The 19,333-nt window shown below is 45.4% G+C and overlaps 1 protein-coding gene across 1 annotated transcript in view; it reads left to right on the top strand.

Moving 5' to 3' along the window:
* LOC116838388 (uncharacterized) overlaps positions 1-19,333 on the top strand; it is a 41,834-nt gene that overhangs the window by 11,839 nt on the left and 10,662 nt on the right. The window contains exons 5-10 of the mRNA XM_032803524.2: positions 9,581-9,810; positions 11,896-11,929; positions 12,769-12,909; positions 14,592-14,761; positions 15,875-16,110; positions 18,868-19,018. Coding sequence (XP_032659415.1) covers positions 9,581-9,810; positions 11,896-11,929; positions 12,769-12,909; positions 14,592-14,761; positions 15,875-16,110; positions 18,868-19,018 — 962 coding nt within the window. The remainder of the gene's footprint in view (positions 1-9,580; positions 9,811-11,895; positions 11,930-12,768; positions 12,910-14,591; positions 14,762-15,874; positions 16,111-18,867; positions 19,019-19,333) is intronic.

The following is a 19,333-nucleotide window of genomic DNA, read 5'->3' as shown; positions in this document are numbered from 1 at the left end:
TGAGGGGCAGCCTCTTCTCAGAGAAGACGGACCCTAAGGCTGCAAAGGCCTTAAGTGACACTCTGCTATAAATGCACTCCTGGGCATGAACACACAAACCCACGCGAAGCGTCCTTTCGGCTGCAACCTCTCAGTTGCCCTTATCCCCACCACGCCCATGCCAGACTTTCAACAAACGGCGGGGACGAGTGAACCGAAGATGCAATCAGGTTTCCAGGGGCAATAACGGTTGCTGCCAAACACCGCGGGGACTGACCAAACTTTTGAAGGTGCGCCAGAGAGCAGAGCACCAGTTCCTTCCCCGGTCTCCTTTTCTTTCTCTCAACCGTCCTTTCTCCTTTCCTCCCTTCATGCGTTGGTCCACAAATAACTCAGATCGATGGGTTCTACGCACGAGTGGAGTTGCTACCGATCTACGTGTTGTTTTGCGCTCCACCCTCCCCACTCACCCCTCCCATCCCTCTTCAGGGACCCTCTCACGAGCATCTCCTTTACCAGGAAGCTCCTCACGCTTCGTCGAACTCAGAGCGATTAGAGAGGTGCATATAGACATGACGCAGAGGGTTTTCTCCCATCTTTTTTTACTCCCAAGTCGAAGGAGGTCTCCGACCGATCCTAGACCTCCGCGGAACTCAACGCCTTCGTTAAGGAAGTTAAGATTCCGCATGGTGTCCTTGGGGTCTATCATCCGTCCTTGGATCCGGGAACTTTCGTGCTCTCGACATGAATGGACGCGTACTTTCATGTTTCGATCTACCCACCTCAGCAACGTTTTCTCCGCTTGTGTGGCGCGGTGGGCCGTTCACTTCCAAATTCACGGTCCTACCTTCGGCCGTTCCTCTGCCACCACGAGTCTTTACGAGAATGTATGGCAGTATGGCCGCTTCCATCCATCGCAAGGTGTCTCCCTTACCTAGGGGACTGCTTGTTCCGCGCGCCTTCCAAAGCTTCAGGTGCTCACTCCCACTACGTATACGAGAACCAATGGTCTCGAGATCCTTGCTAGGTGGATCCCTGGGTAAAATTTCGACAAGTCCATCCTCGATTTCCAACTCAGAGATAGGAATTCATCGGGGCTGTCTTGGCGCTTACGGTCTCGACAGCCTGTCCACCCATGACCGATTTCCAGGTAATGCTAGTCCTTATCATAACAACCTGCTAGCCTGTCCCCATCGACCTCGAGGTCCCTAAGATGTCTTTCTATACAGACCTCCTGAGCCCATGGCGAGTGGGCGCCTGCGATACTTTTGATCACAAAATGCCAAGCCATCTCGCCACTGCAGATCTGGTTAGCTTCTGTTTACCCCGGTGCACATCAGAGAGTGACAGCATGGGACATCGTATCTCACACTCAACAAAGACTTCTAGGCACTCCTCACGTCTGCTCGGTGGCGGAAGACGCGCTCCCTGGTCTGTGCGACCAGGCTTTGTGCCTTTCCACCCAGGCAGCCGTCCATTTCAGTTGACATAACATGACGGACGCATACCAGTCTCTGGGACGTCAGAAAGGGAGCTCAACATGGCCTAGTACTCGTCCTTCGGACCATGGTGCCGCTGTCACTCTGGACTATCGCACTGCACATAAACATCAGGGGCTTTTAGCGCAAACTGTTCCTTACTTTGCTCCAGCCTTTCTTCACTCACCTGCTCAAGGGCGCTTGTGTTCTTATTGCTCCGGACACACCACGCGATGTGCACCTATTTAGCACAAGGCGAGGAGATACCCGCTCTTCTCCCTCTTTGTCAGTGGTAGAAGTGATTCACACTGTGGGGAATTTTGTATAACCACATATGATCTGATGGCCTTCCTTTTCTTCCGTGAGAGTCTCAGAACAGTGATCGAACTACCTCCATGCAGGTCCTTTTCTAGCCACAGGAATCTAGATACCCTTCGTCCGGACAATAGTCCATTCTCTCTTTCGTGAGGTTCCCCAATCGATCTCTTTCGTCCTTCCGTACCAACCGGAGTCCTCCCAGGTTCTGCTCCTTCCGCTGGGTCTTGCCCTGCGGCTCATCACGACGCATTCCTCCACCCTGTGGATCGGACCAATCCGATATGCCTCCACCTTCTGCTGGTGGCACTATGTCTTCGTGTGAAGCTGCGCAGGACAAGGCTCGGGTAATTCTCATCGCTGAACAGGCTGGCCTCGACAAGGCAGTACGTCTCCACACGCTGTTGACACCATGTCCATAGCCAGTCAGTTTCCCCTAGAGTGTGCCGGCTCCATCAGACTTGATTTGATCACCAAGACCACGGCAGGCTTCTCATCCCGACCTGCCACTTTCTTGGTCTCCGTCCACCTGATCATATCGGTGTGGTTCCTGCTGGCTGACTCTGCAGCTGCACTGTTTCAGACCCCAGTGTGTCAGCGGCTGCAGGGGCGTCCTGGAACATGGAACGCTGCTGCACATGGCTACCTTACCGGCGAAATGGAGTGTGTTCGCCTGCTGTATCCTAATCACAAGCGGAATATCCCCGGCACATTGGCTCCCATCCACCTTAATCTTGCAGTTCTGATGAGACCCCTTTAAAACTAGTTCTAGCCTGTATCCAGGCGAGAGCTCGTCTCTCGCTGGCTCATCCGTATGCGGGAGATTACGCCCTAGGTGCACTATGGTCGTGTCCATCTCCGGATCAGGAGAAGAGCTTACTTCCTCCGCCTTCTCTCAACCCTGGTCTCGAGTGTTCTCCTCGAGGTGGGTTAGCCTAGAGCGCCTGTACCCCAGGTCGCCGCCCCCCCCATCTGTGCGACCACTCAAGACACGTTCTTCATCAGAGAACTAATGTGTCCTCACCGTCTTCCCTCAGGTACCCTTGGCAACCTGCTCTCTCTGTAATCTCTATCGCTCGGGCACGTGCGTTCCTTGTGCCAGGAATATTCACTTCTGCGCGCACGAGGGAGAGTCTCGGGAGTCTTCGCGCTCTCGTTGGCGGACTCCACCAGGTCTACACATATTCTCACACAGACAAGGGTTGCAGCTGTAATAGGTTGTGTGAAGACCGGACCGCATCCAGTCGAGCGTTGATCCTACCCAAGGTGCTCTCTCCCCCTTCACCCGGTTAACCAAGACTTTGCCTCCGGTATTTCTCCTAAAACCTCACGCAGTGCCCGAGGACAGCAGAGCTTGCAGCTTCCTCGTGTTCGTTTTCTTAGAGCTGCTCGTCAGCTCTCTACATTGACCGCACTTCTCTGCCTTTCCGAAAAAGACCTCACTTTTATTGCTAGTTGTCAGACAGATGAAAGTCGCCCATGTCTCGTCCTTCTCGAAGACATCTATCCTCTGGCGTGACGTCCGTGCCTTTAGAAATGTGCTACCTTTAGCTCGCCCTCTCTAGGATGACTGACTGCACTTCCGACAAATGAACCAATCATTCCTCTGATGCGTCTTTCTAGCCACGAATTACGGGTGCCGTACAAGACATATGTCTCGTGCGCCTCATCATTCGTGTGGTTTTCGTCTTGATGCACAACACATATCTCTGCCCATTACGCCTTGTTCAAACTCAGTCGAGGGGACGGCTGCAGGCTCTTGGCTTGGCCGTTTGCATTCAATGACAGTCTTCACTTCCCGCCCCCACACGCCTGCTGTACAGGCCTTGGAATTCACCTCTTGGAAAGATGGATTATGAGCAAGCACTTTGAAGAAGAAAGTTGGGTGTACTCACGTTGGTGACTGATTGTTGTTCGAGATGTGTGCTCAATCCATTTTCGCACACCCCCTCCTTCGCGTCAGGCCCCGAACTGCGGGTAGCCGCAGAAGGAACTGAGAGCGGCCAAGGCGGTAGGCAGGGCCTCTTACATTCTCTCAAGGCCACTCAGCGGGCGCCTGGCCGAGCCAGCCGGGTGTTGCTAGGGAAAATTTTCTCAACGGAACGTGGCGCGGCGGCGCGCACGACTTACATCTGGAATGATCATGGGCAAAACACATCTCGGAGAACAACCTTACAAGGTGAAGATCATGACTGCTCTTTTCTTTCTTGTTATAGTCCTAGCAAGTGAGACATTAATACTTAACAATTGGGCTAGTGCTGCCATAGCTGTCTTTACACTTCCTCTCGCTTGAGAAGATACAGTGCTCTCTCGAGGCTAATGAATTCGAATTGTGCATCAGATATCTTACTAGATTAGCATCAGCTAGGATACTGTAGCAATGTTGTTTAAGCCACATCCTTCGTATCTTACTAAAGAGCAGGCAGTGAGTCTAGGACATGTAGTTGCCATTGAGCTTATTCCTGGCATTTGTTCCACTGAAAGCTCCGATCATGTACTCCATATTAAGTTTCAATGAGGGTGGCAGTCTCAAAGATTATTGATGTTTAGGACATGCTACCTAGATGTCAGTCGCCGCTTGTATTCTTACCAAGTTAAGTGCTTTTTTCTACCACTGGTGGCTAATAAGCTTTTTGGCGCATATTGAGTTTTATTGTCCTTCAATAACAAGAAACCAAGCTATACAACTTTGTAGGTATGTCTAGGATGCTGATAGCGTATTCAAATATATTTGCCATATACAGACTGGGTAGATTACTTAGCAGCTATACATAAGCTCAAGAAAACTTTATTTATTGGGTTAACTAATTTGCTATATAGTAGGAGTTCTTCAACAGTCTATATTATATTTGAGCATTCCTTGCACTCTATAATTATAGCAAAATTACAGAGTTAAAGGGTTTGTGAACATTTAAAATCTCCCATTTCTTTTTACTGCTAAGAAAAACTGTCAGTCGTTGTGATTTGGATAGCTTCTATAGTCAGTGAAGGACATATGCTTACTCTCTTTGCACCGTGTAATCTCTCAGGAGATTTACAGGGTTAAGCATCAGTGTTATGGGGTACACATCCTGCTGCGTTTGTCTGTTAACTGTGGAAGATGAGGATAGTTTCAACCATGGCACACCTGATGCCTTCAAACTTTTTAAGTCTCCTATATTCATAGCTTGGAAGGATATTTTTATCAGTATTTAGGTCAGCATCAATTTCACTGTTTACACAAACCAAACTTTGCCGCGTGCTGATCTCAAATTTACAGATAGCATAGGCTAAGAATGGAGAATTACTCTCTCTTAGATGACAAGCCTTAGCATGGATAACGAATCTTAAGGAATGTTTGTATATTTTGATATGCATTTGACATGTGTGTTTTAACTAGTTTTCAGCCTATAGCTTTTGACGCCCGTCTCTGTCTTTTCCTAACACATTGTAATCGCCCCGACACATTTTCTGATACTGACTGTGAAATGTACACTGGATCTCAAATCTTGAAATAACGACTTTAAACTTATTAACTTATGCAGAGCTGCAAAAATGGTATAAATTATAACATAATTTGCCTCTTAAAACTCGATTCTCTGTTATTACCCCACTTCAAAATCCCAATTCGCCAAGTCATCAGTAATTCCCATTCATATACTTATTAGCAGGTGCAACTCATAAACTGGTTTTATCTTGGTTTAGCTTGTCTTTGCCATTTATTTCCATGTTCAACCACCACTGGCAATGATCAGAATTACAAGAATGAGCTCGTTGGCATGTGCGAACCCACCTCGTTTTGGGAAGAGAGTGTGGGCAATATAATCCTCGTTCTTAGATTTACACCTTGCTTTTTCTTTATTGGCACATCTTTGTATGGTATCACATGTCCTGCTATAACTTCCTGCAGTACGACCATACTCGATAAATGTCATGTCTCTTCACCGTTGATTCGTAGTTCGGGATAGCACTCCCGCGGAAGCCTTCTGCCCGCTGGGGATCAAAACCACATTTGTCAAAGGATGGAGTGCCAAGCATTGACTTACTTCTCAGAGTATAGGAAGATTGGGAGGTACGCTTAATGAACGGACATAGAAAAGGAGAATTATGATGTAGTACTCAAATTCAGTCATAGACAAGAGCATTTGCTTCACCAAAGAAAAAAGTAAGCTTTAGCGTGAAGTCTATCATATTTGTAGCTAAGACAGACATCTAAATTGCTGATACTCTAGCGTTACTATTACACGCCGTGCGTGTTGATGGACATGTATAAACTTTAAGGACTTGGTATGAGTCAGACTCTTGTGGCAGATTCAAATTGTCTGCACCCAGGCGGTATTTTTTCGCATGTTCCCGGCCTGTCTCTTACCTTCCGCTTATTTAAAGAATTGCCTGAAGTTAACGTATACGAGAAAAAAACCTTCTATGTCAACCGGCTGCAACATGTTTCTAGGCTTCAAATGCACACTTGTCTTTTTGGTTTATCTGTTTGCTTGTTTATCAACTGTCCCCTCATTACAGGGCTTCATAAATATTTATGCAACTGTGGCGAACGTGAAGGCCAAACATTCTAATTCATTTATAGGTGTTTCCCAACCAACGCTGTTAAATTTACTCTCCCTTAGGTATCTTGGAGTTATGTTATACTTCCCCGATGTATAGCAGTCTAGCCCCAGGAAGGACTGGAAAAGTTAACCGTTTAACTGACTGTTAGATCTTTTCTCCCTTTGTTTATAACTCCATTTTATTTTAGCTGCACTACTCCCGTGGATTATGTTACGTTTTTTCACAAAATTATGCTGAATGAGGAGGGACAAAATATAGACTTGTAGGAGAATTGTAGATTCTGGTTCCGTACTATGTCTATTGCTATGGTGGTACCTCCATACAGTGCTAAGCGTCTATTCACCAGTACAGAATTCTTTAATTAAAGTATGTGCTATGTGGTGCTACGAGGCTCATGTAATGTCAAAGATGGTTTTCCGCAGTGTGATATTTAACGATGATGACGATTTAGCTATGAGATGGTGAGCCTGAATTTATAAAACGGTGGTGGCAAAGACTATCAGCAGCTGCAAGCAGGGGATGAATTTGTGGCATTTCAAGGACTCTTGCTGCGAATTTAACTGTTCTGTATATAAATGCCTCAAAGAAAGAAGAAGCTACCTCTCCTCACAGTTGGAATACTCTCTGCTCTGAGTTCAGGGATGTCCTCCTTGTCTCTCTCTTCATTTGATCCTAACAGTAAGACCTGCAATTGAGTAGCAAACAGATAATCAGTCAGTTTATATAAGGAAAAAGACTTGAAACTACATCAAATGGTGCTTGATATGTGAATATTTAGACACAGTATTGGTTTTACGCTTTATCCTAATACGGTATAGAGGATCTACTCTTGTCCCCTTATATAGCTATCTTCTACTCTCCTTCTCTGTGCACACTTATCGTTTTCACTGGGTATCACGTGTAAATCAGCAACCTAACGAAAAGCTGAGCTTCAGTCCTACGCAGAGTTAGATTTTTGGCTTTATTCAGATGTCAGTTTCTCGTTTTGCAATCTCAGATGCGGAGTTATTGATGTATGTTCGACATTCAGATACATGCTCAGGGCAATTCCAGAAAATTAGCATTGTGGACATAGCTTCTGTGCGTAGGCCTACTCATGGAAATAGTACTATGCTTGATAGTATATGGTCTTTTTCACATAGTTGTGGCCTGCATATGTAACTGGGACTGTTCATGGTAATAAGCATGTTAAACTAAGTATTTTGCAGGATTAATATTAGGGCGTTGAAATTCTGACCACACCATCTCCCCACCGATGGCTCACTTGATAAGCCTCTCTCAGCTTTTCCTGCGTGTCATGGAGGCCGGTGTCCAGTCCTGTACCTGGTCAAATTCCAGTGTGATTAGAAGTTAACTTTTCTAGCTCACTTAACTTCCCAGTGGCCTATCTCGGGTTGTTCAGATTCGACCACCTATCCTTATTAGGTGGTTTTAGACTCCTTAAGACTTTGCCAGAGCTATGTGTATTTTCCTTCACAGTATGGCTGTTATATGGCTGTTTTATAGGGAGGAGGAACTAAGACTGAGTCTTATTCCCTCTCCCTCTGTAGCACTTTTAGAATTTGTTCAGGAGAAAAGCACCAAGGTATAAGGCTCTGTTCATTAGTGTCACATAGATTTCCAGAGCTCTTGCCCACTCCTGACAACCCAGAGAGCTTTCATTGAAAGAAGTATGGTATATGCACTTAGGTTTACCTATTATCATTGGATCGGCTCCTTAAAGCTTTATGGCATATATGCTACTCAGCTTCGCTACTGAATTAATTCCACATGGCCTTCTGAAGCTTTTCTATAAGTCTGCGAGAGACCTCCCATAGCAAGGTCTGTAGAATTTTAAAATTAAGGACCAAGGCGTGCGAGGGTTGAAATTGGGAAGGAGAGAGATGCTGTCCACAAGTGGGTGCCACCAGGGGTAAGAGAGGAAACCATTCTGCCCACTTTTATTAAGGAACAATGGCATCTCTTTCCAGGCGCCACAAGGTTCTCCTTTCCCCTGGTAGAAACCTTACTCAAGCTGGCTGGCATACCCCTTTTCCCCTGCCCATGCACACCAACACACTTCAGCCGTGGAATCGTTGGATCCACAATTTCTATCTTCTGGGAATCCCTTGGGGTACCACTTTCCTCGAGGAAGGGTCCCAGGTTGCATGTGGGAGGGAGACATTCAGGAGCTATGGCCCATAGCTGGGATGAGTGGAGTCTGTACCAGTGATATATCAGGAGAAGGGTTCGACACTACTCCACCATTCTGGACTGATTTTATGTTCAGAGATCCCCATCCAAGATCAGGTCTGTTGAAGCTTTCTTAATTAACTTTCTCTGTATAGTGGAAGAAGCAGCAATCTTATAAAACCTAATATCCACCTTTATCCCTGGGTTTCAGATTTAAAGAGCAGGGTGGGGGTGGATGGGAAGGCGCCAGAGGACTCTAATGGTGACCATTATGTGGTTGGTTTGTTTTTTAAAGTGTTTTCCCCGATAAAACAGCAAGATATGCTTCAGCGTGACACTTTAGACTGAAGAGACAAAAAGAACAAATGTCCCCATAAGGATAGCCTTCTGCTCCTTTTTGCAATACGCAATATTTATTGCGCCTCACAATGGTAGCTACTCCTGCAGAGAGGAGCTCCCTACAAGTGTAAAAAGTGCAGAGAGAGAGGAACAATACTTTTACTAGCGACATCTATCTCAGGCTCTCAAAAGATAACATATTATGTGACTTAAGTTCTACTGCAGCAAAGATTAGGGGCATCCAGCGGTCTGGGCTCATTCCTAGGCCAAATGGTCATTCTAATTCTAAGTAATTTGAAAGGGTGCCATCTGCGAATGGTACCCGTCTTCTGCTTCTCAGCCGTCTATGACTCCATCTGGACTGTTATTTTTGTTTTACTTATCTATCTTATCCGTAGACAACACCTTTCGTGGAGCTTTTTGTGAGGGGAAGACTCTGTGAATAGGGATTATAAATGAACATTTAATTGCAGTTTGTTGACATTCCTTAGCCTCGAACGTGCACGCGGCGCGCGCACACCTACTTGGAATGGATATGAGCAACACATCTCGAAGAACAACAGTTACAAGGTGAGTAACCGTCTTTTCCATAGCTGATTGGAAGCCGTACAGTTCATGTTAATGCTACCCATTTCTTGCTGTGGAAAGCCTGGCTTCAATGTGTCTTGCATTTATAACAGGTGCAGCTTTGAATTGTTAGGACTGCTGGTCAGCGGAAGGAATAACATTTGTTCCTTTAATGTTTTGCCCAGATTTTGTGAACATCTGTGCCAAAGTCAGCAAGATTTGTAAAATATCTCGTGTAGATTATGTTCTTCCCAACCTCAACCAGACAGAAAGCTGTTCTGTACCTGCTTTTCCTGGGAAAGAGCTGCCATTAAAGAGGGAGCTGCAGGAAGGCTTGGATCCCCCAGACTTCTTGGGAAAGTGCAATATCATCCGCATTGGGACCATGTCACTCTCTCACATTAATCCCATTCAGGTACTGAATTTAAAGGCACGTCTTCCTTGGATTGGAAGGGATGTTCAGTAGGAGCAGATTTGTGTGTCCAAGAGAAACCAACAGAAATCCTTCTGCCAAAGTGGTGTGAAACTTTGAGCCCTGTTATTCTAAGTGCTACCCAGTCAGAATATATGGTACATCCTATTTCTCTGTCTCAAGAGATTCACTGGCATAATATAGTATACCCGTGGATTCCATGCTAGCAGGAAGGATTTCCTTTTTCTGCTCCAATATTAGATGAGAGAGATTCTGCCTTCTTGAAATTTATCCTCATTGGATATGTTCATTCTTTCTGTGTCCACTCTCTACCATTGGGCAGGTTTAAACACATTGTGAAGCTGTTTCTCCGTTCAGTAGTTAAGGTTTTAACTAGATTTCGGAGGTAAGTTTGATTATGGTCCTTTGCTGAGCCCTAACTTGTTCAGAATAAATCCTTTCTACCAGAAACTTCTTGTGTGGAGCATCCTGACACAGAGTTTTTTTATGTTATATTTGAGATTAATTGGAGATATGAGAAGTTGGAAAATAAGTTATCTTCCTGAAGTCTAACTTTTTTTAAGACTCTAGGAACGCAGGCCCCCGCCCCCCCTCCCCATTTTATTCATTCATTGGTCCTCAATGAAAGTTAGTGCCTTTGAGTACTTCTGAAATGCTGCTGGCTGGCTTTTAGATTTGGATTTAGCTACCACAGACCTGGAACCACTGTGGCTTCCTTCAGCGCTTTTTATAAAGTTTGCCAGTTGCAACACTTGGTTTGAATATTTTAGAGACCTATTAATTGACATTCCAGACCAAACTAGAGGTCCCTTTAGTACTGTCTTCTGCCTCTGAGGTCTTGTCTATACTTACGGCTAAATCGACACTGCTACTATCGATACAGCGGTGTCAGTTTAGCGGGTCTGGTGAAGACCTGCTAAGTCGATGGCAGAGCGCTCTCCCATCAAGTCTGTACTCCGTCTCCCTGAGAGGCGGAAGGTAAGTCGGCGGGAGAATGTCTCCCATTGACACAGTGCGGTGTAGACACCACTGTAAGTCGACGTAAGTTTACGTCAACTTCAGTTACATAACTGAAGTAGCATAACCTAGGTTGGCTAACAGCTTTAGTATAGACCAGCCCTGACATTGACCGCTACCAAATGCTTCAGAGGAAGGTGCAATGTCATACACAATTGCAGAATAGCCTCTGAGGAGACACTTTCCAAAAGTATTTGCAATGTCCAGAGACATTATGTTGCCAGATTCCCCTTTATCCACTATTTTGTTGACATGCATAAAGAATTTTAATAGAGAGGTATAAGCTTCGTTTACAGAAGGTGTGCTGGCTTGGCCTTTCCTCATTCATGTAGGTGTTTTATAATTCTCTTTATTTCTACCAATGAGCCTTAATATACTCCCAGATCAACAGCTACTGCCAACTAGACAGGGCGCTCAACTCCACCTACCCTCCAAAGTATACAGTAAACATTACGCTCTGAATTACCTTCCTTAATGCGCTTCCAGATAGAGTTTAAGGTCTTCATCATGAAAGTGTTATAAATATATCAAATTCTGGCCTGAAAGTACACAGGAACCATACATTGAATGGTTACCATTTGCATCTCTTGTATCTATATTGCTGAGTAAACCATGGATATATAAATGGTTGGTGGAATTATGGAGTTAGTGATAAAGTTGTTTGGGGGGTCTTAACTATGAAAATCTGGAAATTGAAACGTGAGGGTTTTTTTTTAAATCTAATAATTATATCATATATTTACATCCTTAATGGTTTCTAAATGAAATATTTTAACTGCAAATTGTATTACCCATTTCTCAATTGCAGTGTATTTTATTAACTCATAGAGGCTATTAGCAAAATAAATTCAAAAACTGATCTTCAGGAGAAAGCAAAGCCTGTCATCCATTTCAGGGCTTCTCTGTGAACATATCTTAAGAGTTCCATTCAGGAGTCAATACTGTAAAATGAAAGACACCCAGAACCTTGATTTTAAATGTCTTTTCTCACTGTTCTATTTGCCAGTCAATGAGTTATCCCCTAACACATCTGTTTCTGGTATTTTTAAGATATCTGTGCAAGAAGTCACGGTCACTATGGCAGGTCAGTAACCTACGTCATTTTTATTTTTTTGCACACGCTCCTTTTTGCACTACCCCCCCATTTATAAACTGCAGAATAGAAGGGTTTTCTTCAATCCCTTGAAGTTAGTATTTAAAACTCCCAAGAAAGAAACTTTTGACCATTGCTTCTGCCTTGGCTATGAAGCATTGGGACTTAGAACACAGAAGCAAGGTCCCTCTGGTATGGGGACATTCCCTGGGCAGTATGAATTGATCCGAATGATTGCCTTTTAGAATTGTTGGTCTCACTGAATCCATTCACACCTTTCTGGCACAGCTGGATACATTCCTGTTACTTCTCCAGCTGTACTCCCAGGAGAGAGAGAGAGACTAGAACTTCATGCCACTCTTTTTCCTACACACCATTTTAGGGCTTGGAGCACCCCGGGGATACCCTGTAGGTAAATCTTAGTAACCAGGAGTTCCCAGCCTGGCATATTGCATTGATGCTCCTAGAAAGCTCCTGGTGACTAGCTTCGAGGAGTTAGTCATTACAGTGTTTAATACCCACTGCCATTCTCCACTGAGGGGTTTTTTCTTTGTATACTTTAAAATTATATTTCATTTTAGAATATTCAGTGAACAGATAGTTCATCTCTTATGTGGGAGGCTTAAGTAGGTTTTTGATATGAGGATATTTTCTTTCCACCTGGACAAAGCACATAATATAAATTTAAACTAATAGAATGGTGACAGCACCATCTTTTGGCTGTGGAACCATATTATGTTCAGAGATTTTGAAACACTGAATACAGTTTTGCTGTCACAGAAGCATAAATGTGAGTATACTTTTAAATGCTCATCTTTCTTCTTCCAAAGATAATACCACCATGACTCTTCCGTTCAGCAGTGTGTATCTCTGTGAATGTTGCTTCCATCTGTATTATTTGATCCTTCATCTCTCTCCTGAGTTTGCCAAGAACATTTACTCCAGATTGGGAGCCCAGGCATCCAACCCAAGTGAGTGGAAATGGGAATGCCTCCCGGGTGGTGGTGATGTCTTGAAAAACAATCTAGATAAACCTGTGAACTATTGAAGGGCTGTTTGTTTGTACAAGGTTTTTGTTTTCCATATCTCCGCCAGACAAATGTACCATATGCAGTAACTCCTCACTTAACGTTGTATTTATGTTCCTGAAAAATGCGACTTTATGCGAAACTATGTTAAGCGAATCCAATTTCTCCATAAGAATTAATGTAACTGGGGAGGGGTGAGGGGAAGTTAGGTTCCAGGGAAATTTTTTTCGCCAGGCAAAAGACATTATATACATGTAGAGTATAAGTTGTAAACAATTTTAAACAAACAGTTTAATACTGTACACAGCAATGAATGCGAAGCTTGGTTGAGGTGGTGGAGTCAGAGGGTGGGATATTTCCCAGGGAATGCCTTACTGCCAAATGATTAAGTAGGACTCAGCTGAGCCCTCAAGGTTTAATACGCTGTTGTTAATGTAGCCTCACACTCTACAAGGCAGCATGGACTGAGGCAGGAGGGAGGAAATACAATAGATGCAGGGCAGTAGCTGCAAACACTTTCCTGCAAAAACTGAACATGCTGATGAGCCCACACTCTCCAGCTGGAGCGCACCACTCCCTCCTCCTGACAGCACATGCACAAGTGCTGGCTTTCCAAAGTGCTGGGGGGTGCATGCTGAGTGAGAGAGAGAGATGTGCATTGCCCCTTTAAGTACGCTAACCCCACTTCAAGTACTTAAGCAGACCCCTTTTAAGCAGATCAGCCAATTCAGACAGGAAGCAACAGCTTCCAGCAAACTCCCTCCATTCTGTCTCCTAGCCGTGTCCCCCCTCCTCCACTTTGTGGTATGGAGTGTGTGTGTTGGGGGACATCCTGATATCAGCACCCCTCTCCCCCGCCTCCTCCAGCAAGCAGGAAGCTCCCGAGAGCAGCTCCAAGGCAGAAAGCAGGGCAGGAGCAGCAGGGCAGTGTGGGGAGGAACAGCTGAACGGCTGCTGGGCAGCTGCTGAGCCACACATCTTACAGGGAATTTAGGGGAGCTGATGGGGGTGGGGGTATGAGGGGTGTTGGTTCTAATCCCCAGAAGGAGGAGCTGCTCTTCCAGAGAATCCTGCAAGCAGTGGACAAAGCAGGCAGCTGCCAAACGACGTTATAAGGGAGCATTGCACAACTTTAAACGAGCTTGTTCCCTAACTGATCAGCAACGTAACAATGTTAACCAGGACAATGTTAAATGAGGAGTTACTGTACTGTAATTTAGAGTCTGAACGCTACAATGTGCTAATGTGTTTTGCAATGGTAGATGTGCCTTGTCTTCCCTGTCCTAAGTGGTGGAGGGGGAAACCACACATACACCTACATTAGCTTTTTCCATCTGTCATTATCATAATCATGTGTAGAGCCAGCAGGAGTTTCTTTGAAGTTCTCCTGCTGTGTCTTCTGTATGGAGCAGTATCTATGCTAATCTGAGTTGTTCCATAGACCTAGTATTGCTGTGCTACATAAACCATATAAACATTCTGAGACTTCCACCAAACATATTGGATTCCTAGAAACAACAGCCAGTAGGAAGTGGGGGGGAGTGATAGAAAAATCTCCTTCACACTTCTGAAATTAGTTTGTTGTACTATGTAATGTAGTTTAATTGTACTGTCTTTATTCCTAGGTAACCAGGAGGCTCTCATTATCCTGGACAAGCCCCAGGACCCATCATCTTTCCATAGCTTGATAGAATTCATTTCGGCAAGACATGGGGGCATACCTTGGTTCCGGGAACTAAATCTGCAGCAGGGAAGAGAGAAACTGGAATCTCTGGGGGTGTACTACACTGCCAAAGTGAGCCATCATGAGTTCTGCATTCGATAGGTGGGAATTTCAGGGTGACTCTCAGAAAACAAGCTTGTTTCCAAAGGGAGAATGAATTGGAGGCTGTTTGCCGGGAAAGCTGGTATTATCAGATACTTGAGCTCCACAGATGAGAGCCAGCCAGTCCTGAAGAGTTGTCCTGAAAGACTGAGGCCTTCCCCTACATGTTAATAGATCATCTACTCTTGAACAGATTCTTCAACCTCAAGTAGAATCTAGTTCTAGTGACATCGTGAATTCTCACTGTCTTGCAATGATTTTTGGTTTTTTGGTTGTGTTTTTTTTTTGTATTTATCGGTCAGACCTACTTCCTAATCAGCCAGACATGCATGACTTAGCTACAAACTCCCATACTGTATTTGTACCTTTAGTTTAGCTAGCCACCACAGCAAGCTTTCTGTGCTGTGCTGTTGCAAGGCTGCACTTCTGGGAGACTCTTGAATGTAACCACTCTAACATCCGCAGTTTGATCATGGATCCCTGCCCCTGCCAGATGTTGAATGATATCCCACCTACAGAAATTCTCATTTGATTTGTATCTTGTGATGATGGAGATAAAAAAACTCTTTCTTGGTGTCTAGTCACTCATCTTTCAGGAATTCTGACCTCTTGAGCTGAGATTATCTAGAGTTAATCTCTATCTGAAAGTGAATTATTTTTGGAAAGTCTTTAAGAAACCTTTGTAATTTAACTGACTTACGAGCCTTTGAAATATATGTGCTGTTCTGAGTAAACTTCTGCGTTCATCGTCTCATTGGTTTTTATAAAGCGTACAGCAAATGGCGGCCATGCTGTGCATGCGTATGCAGGTATCATAACCTGCATACGGTGGAACTGTAAACTATTATGGGCTCAGCTAGTGTTCATCTTGTTCAGGGCTCCTGGAACTCTCACTGTGTTTTAGCTGAATTCTGGGGAAAAAAATCCATATTCTTTTTTAAACCAAAGAAAGAACCCAAGGAAATTCCATACAAAACAGGTTAAGAAAGCACTAGAGATACATGGTTAAGAATGCAAAAGTTAAGGTTGCTGCATTTTAGCGTGTTCAGTTTAGCAGGTATTTAATTTTTGTCTCTTCCCTAGGACTTAAAATGTGATGACGAAGAAAAGACTCTTGAGGTCCCACCTTCCAGTTTGCCATCAGATAAACCAACCTTTTTCACCATTGCACAGCAGCCCCTGCTCCCTGGCATGAAGTTATATCCATATGGCAGGAAGAGAGGAGGAGGAGAGATCCAGTCACAGTTGGAGAAGAAGCACAAAGGCAAAACCATAGAACAAAGCCCAGAAGTGGAGCCTGCTGGGTTCCATCTACCAAGGTAACTGCATGGTGACCTCAGGGCTTCACTGCTCAGATAGCAGTGCTTTCAGTGCAAGGTCTCAACAGCATCAGCAGATATTGGAGCACAGTATCATACATGATCCCCTGTCTCAGCTTAAATACAGTTTAAATACTTAGCAGGCCTTGTCAGAAAATCACATTGTTAGGGTCTCAGAAGTCTGCACAAAAATTTCAGCTCAAGATTGAAATGTGTCCTGCAAAGTCCAAGCTTAGAGAGAGACTTGGTGACAAAATGTAAATACAATTAAAATTGGATATTTTCAAGTTTATAGGCTTCAGAGCTGGAAAACGCTCATTACCGGTTGCTCATCCAATCCAGCCCCCCACTTTTCCTCTGCCCATTAAAGTGTAGTTTCCTATAGTCATTCCACATGGAAACCTCAGCTTTACCTCCTTCCTCTCAATAGGCACTCGCAGTGCACCTTGGCTCATGGAGGTAGAGCCCTGGTTGGTGCAGGGGCGAAAGGTGTGTGCTAAATGAGTCTGTCTCTTCTGTCCCTTCTAGATTCAAATGTTGTACTTCTGTTTGCTTGGTTACTATTGTATTGAGAGGAATAGCTTAACACAATCCAGTTCATTTTCTTGTAGAAGTTGATTGCCTAAGGCGATAGCTGCACAGCATCTGGGAAGGTGCTTCCTAGTGTTGCTAGACAGACGCACTAGCTCTGCTCAGGCTGGTGCACTAAGAATAGCAGTGTGGCTGTGGTGGCTGGGATTGAGCCAGAGGGTCAGGTGGGATTGTGTTCAGGCAGTAGCCTGAGCAGTCTCCTGTGGCTGCACTGTTGGTTAAATGGTCTTTAGACCTAGCTGGGGAGTGCCCTCTGTCCTCCTTTTTCTTTGTATGGGGCACCCAGAGCGAGAGCAGTGCCCCACTGATGCCTGCCTGTGGGCGGAGCCGTGGCAGTGCTGAGGGTCTGTAACTAAGTCCTTCCTTGGCACCGGTTCGCGTCTCAATGGTTCCAGCGCACTGCGCATGTGGTGCTTGAGGCCATGCGGCGGGTTCCAACTGGACTCGAAGTGCTTCCTCCATAAGTAGGACTTGGAGTTGCTGCTCTCAGTCCTTAAGGATCCTGGGGCAAAAACCCTTACAGATTTTACAGCAGTCCCTGACATGCCCCTCGCCAAGACACTTAAGGCACGAGTTTGGTCACTTCTTGGCATAAACTTGCCACAGTCCGAGCACAGTTTAAAGCCCAGGGACCAAGGTATGCCTCAGTGCCTGGGAAAACATGTCGGGGGAAAGACACCCCCCGCCCCAAAGGAAACTTTATAAGAAAAGCTATCTGCACTAACTATAAACTACTGCTAAATCTAACTGTGTACATGGAGAGACATTGTGAAGCGCTCGCTTGCTGAGGCAGGAACAGTAGGGAGTTTCAGCTAGCCGTCACAGGCGGTAAAAAGGAATTGAAGGAGGGTGGGTCGGGTTGGCAGGGCACTATATTGGGTGCCATGGAGGCATGACTCCAAGGGGCGCCCAGGCCAACTCTGCAAGATACAGCTAAGGGAAAAATCTTACAGCTGTCTTGCACGTGGCACACTGACGTGAGCAAGCACTCGAAGAACTGGAGCTTTAGCTGAAGTGCAGCAGGTCTATCCCCAAAACGCCTCCATCCAGATCTTAATGAAGGCTTGCATCCGCACCTACAGGCACTCCAGGACGGAAGGGAATCTCAAAATCGTTAATGTGGAATCCTGCTCTCCTCCGCACTAGGCACACAGCAGAAGGCAGGCAGGGCAGGCTGCTGCTGGAGGATGCTCTTGGAAGGATGAGATTGAGAAACCTGCAACATGTGATGCTGTATCTGCCTCAGGAACTATTGCAAACATTTCAAAGCATCCTGCGGCCAGTTGTACAGTGGGATAGCTACGCACAGTGCACTGCTCTCTGTCTCAACGCAAGAGGTGCTAGTGTGGATGTGATCTGCCGACACAAGGAACATAGTGTTGACATGCAACAGCAGTTTAATTAAAGCTCACCGGGCTGCTGCTGTGAGGACATACAGTTCCCCTCCCACTCTTCTTGGCTGTGATGGACAGAATGAAGGATCTTCTCTCTTCTCAGCGGATTTCATCATGGATCACATCCTGCATACATGAGTGCTATAACCTGCTAAGTGTTGCTGCCCCTCCAATCACTGCACACTTCACCAGGGTGCAGGCTGCTTCAACAGTGTTCCTGGCTCATGTTCCCACCCAGGAAATTTGCAGAGCAGCGACATGGTCCTCTGTACACACTTTCACTGTGCACTGTGCAATCACCCAGCAGGCCCGAGACGACACGGCATTTGATAGAACAGTGCTCCAATTCCACAGTTCCTGGAGCTTTGAGGGGGCAGAAGGGGAAACAGACGTGCCTGTGTGGCTGAATGCAGGGCTGCGGAGTTCAAAATAGTGAGCAGACTGGTCATGGTGGGCATTGTGGGATACTTCCTGGAGGGCAGGTGAACGCAGTGTTTACACTGACACTTCATTGCTCTAACTTTGCCACAAAAATCTTGACGCCTCTCGTCAAGGTGGTTTTATTTTGTTGACAAAACGAGAGTTTTGCCGCTAAAAGTAGCATTGTAGTATGTACACCTCCACTGCTTTGCCAACAAAACTGTGTAGTGTAGACAAGGCCTGTGTTTTCAGTGGGTATTGAATTAGCGGTGATGTGAACTCTATTTTAGTCTTTTTCAGCCTTCTGCTGTTTAAATACCCCTCCTTGATATTTTTATTTTCTCTAATTCAGCCAACACATTCCTGGCAGACTGGTCTCAGCCAGAAAGTCCATGACGAGTCACCCACAGAATGCAAGCGGAGAGTGTGCACCTGCATTTTACGACTGGAATACAACCTCCATTCCAGGAACATCTGTGTCTGAGGCACCACCCAGCTCTCATGTAAGCAACCTGCCTTAGGAGTGTGTTACAGCTGTCATGGGGAGGCAATGAGTCCCATTAGCTGGGCTGTGGCTTTCATGGGAGTTAGGCAACTGGAACCTTGTGCAGTACTATAAACACTGACTTTTGACTGGAGGATTTCATCCTTAACTAGGAACGTAGTTCCATGCATCCTTACTGGTAATGCTTATTACTCCTTCCCATTTAAGAGCTTTGTTTCCTTGTCAAAGCCTTGGGCGTCCCTTCTATTTTATAACACCACCTTGAGGGCTTTCTCTTTCCTCGCAAGCTTAGGTCCCAGCCCTCTCTGATTTA

The sequence above is a fragment of the Chelonoidis abingdonii genome, chromosome 2 (genome assembly GCF_003597395.2).
Source record: "Chelonoidis abingdonii isolate Lonesome George chromosome 2, CheloAbing_2.0, whole genome shotgun sequence".
Classification (NCBI taxonomy): domain Eukaryota; kingdom Metazoa; phylum Chordata; order Testudines; family Testudinidae; genus Chelonoidis; species Chelonoidis abingdonii.
The sequence above is the reverse complement of the archived record's forward strand: the minus strand, read 5'-3'. Positions and strand labels throughout refer to the sequence as shown.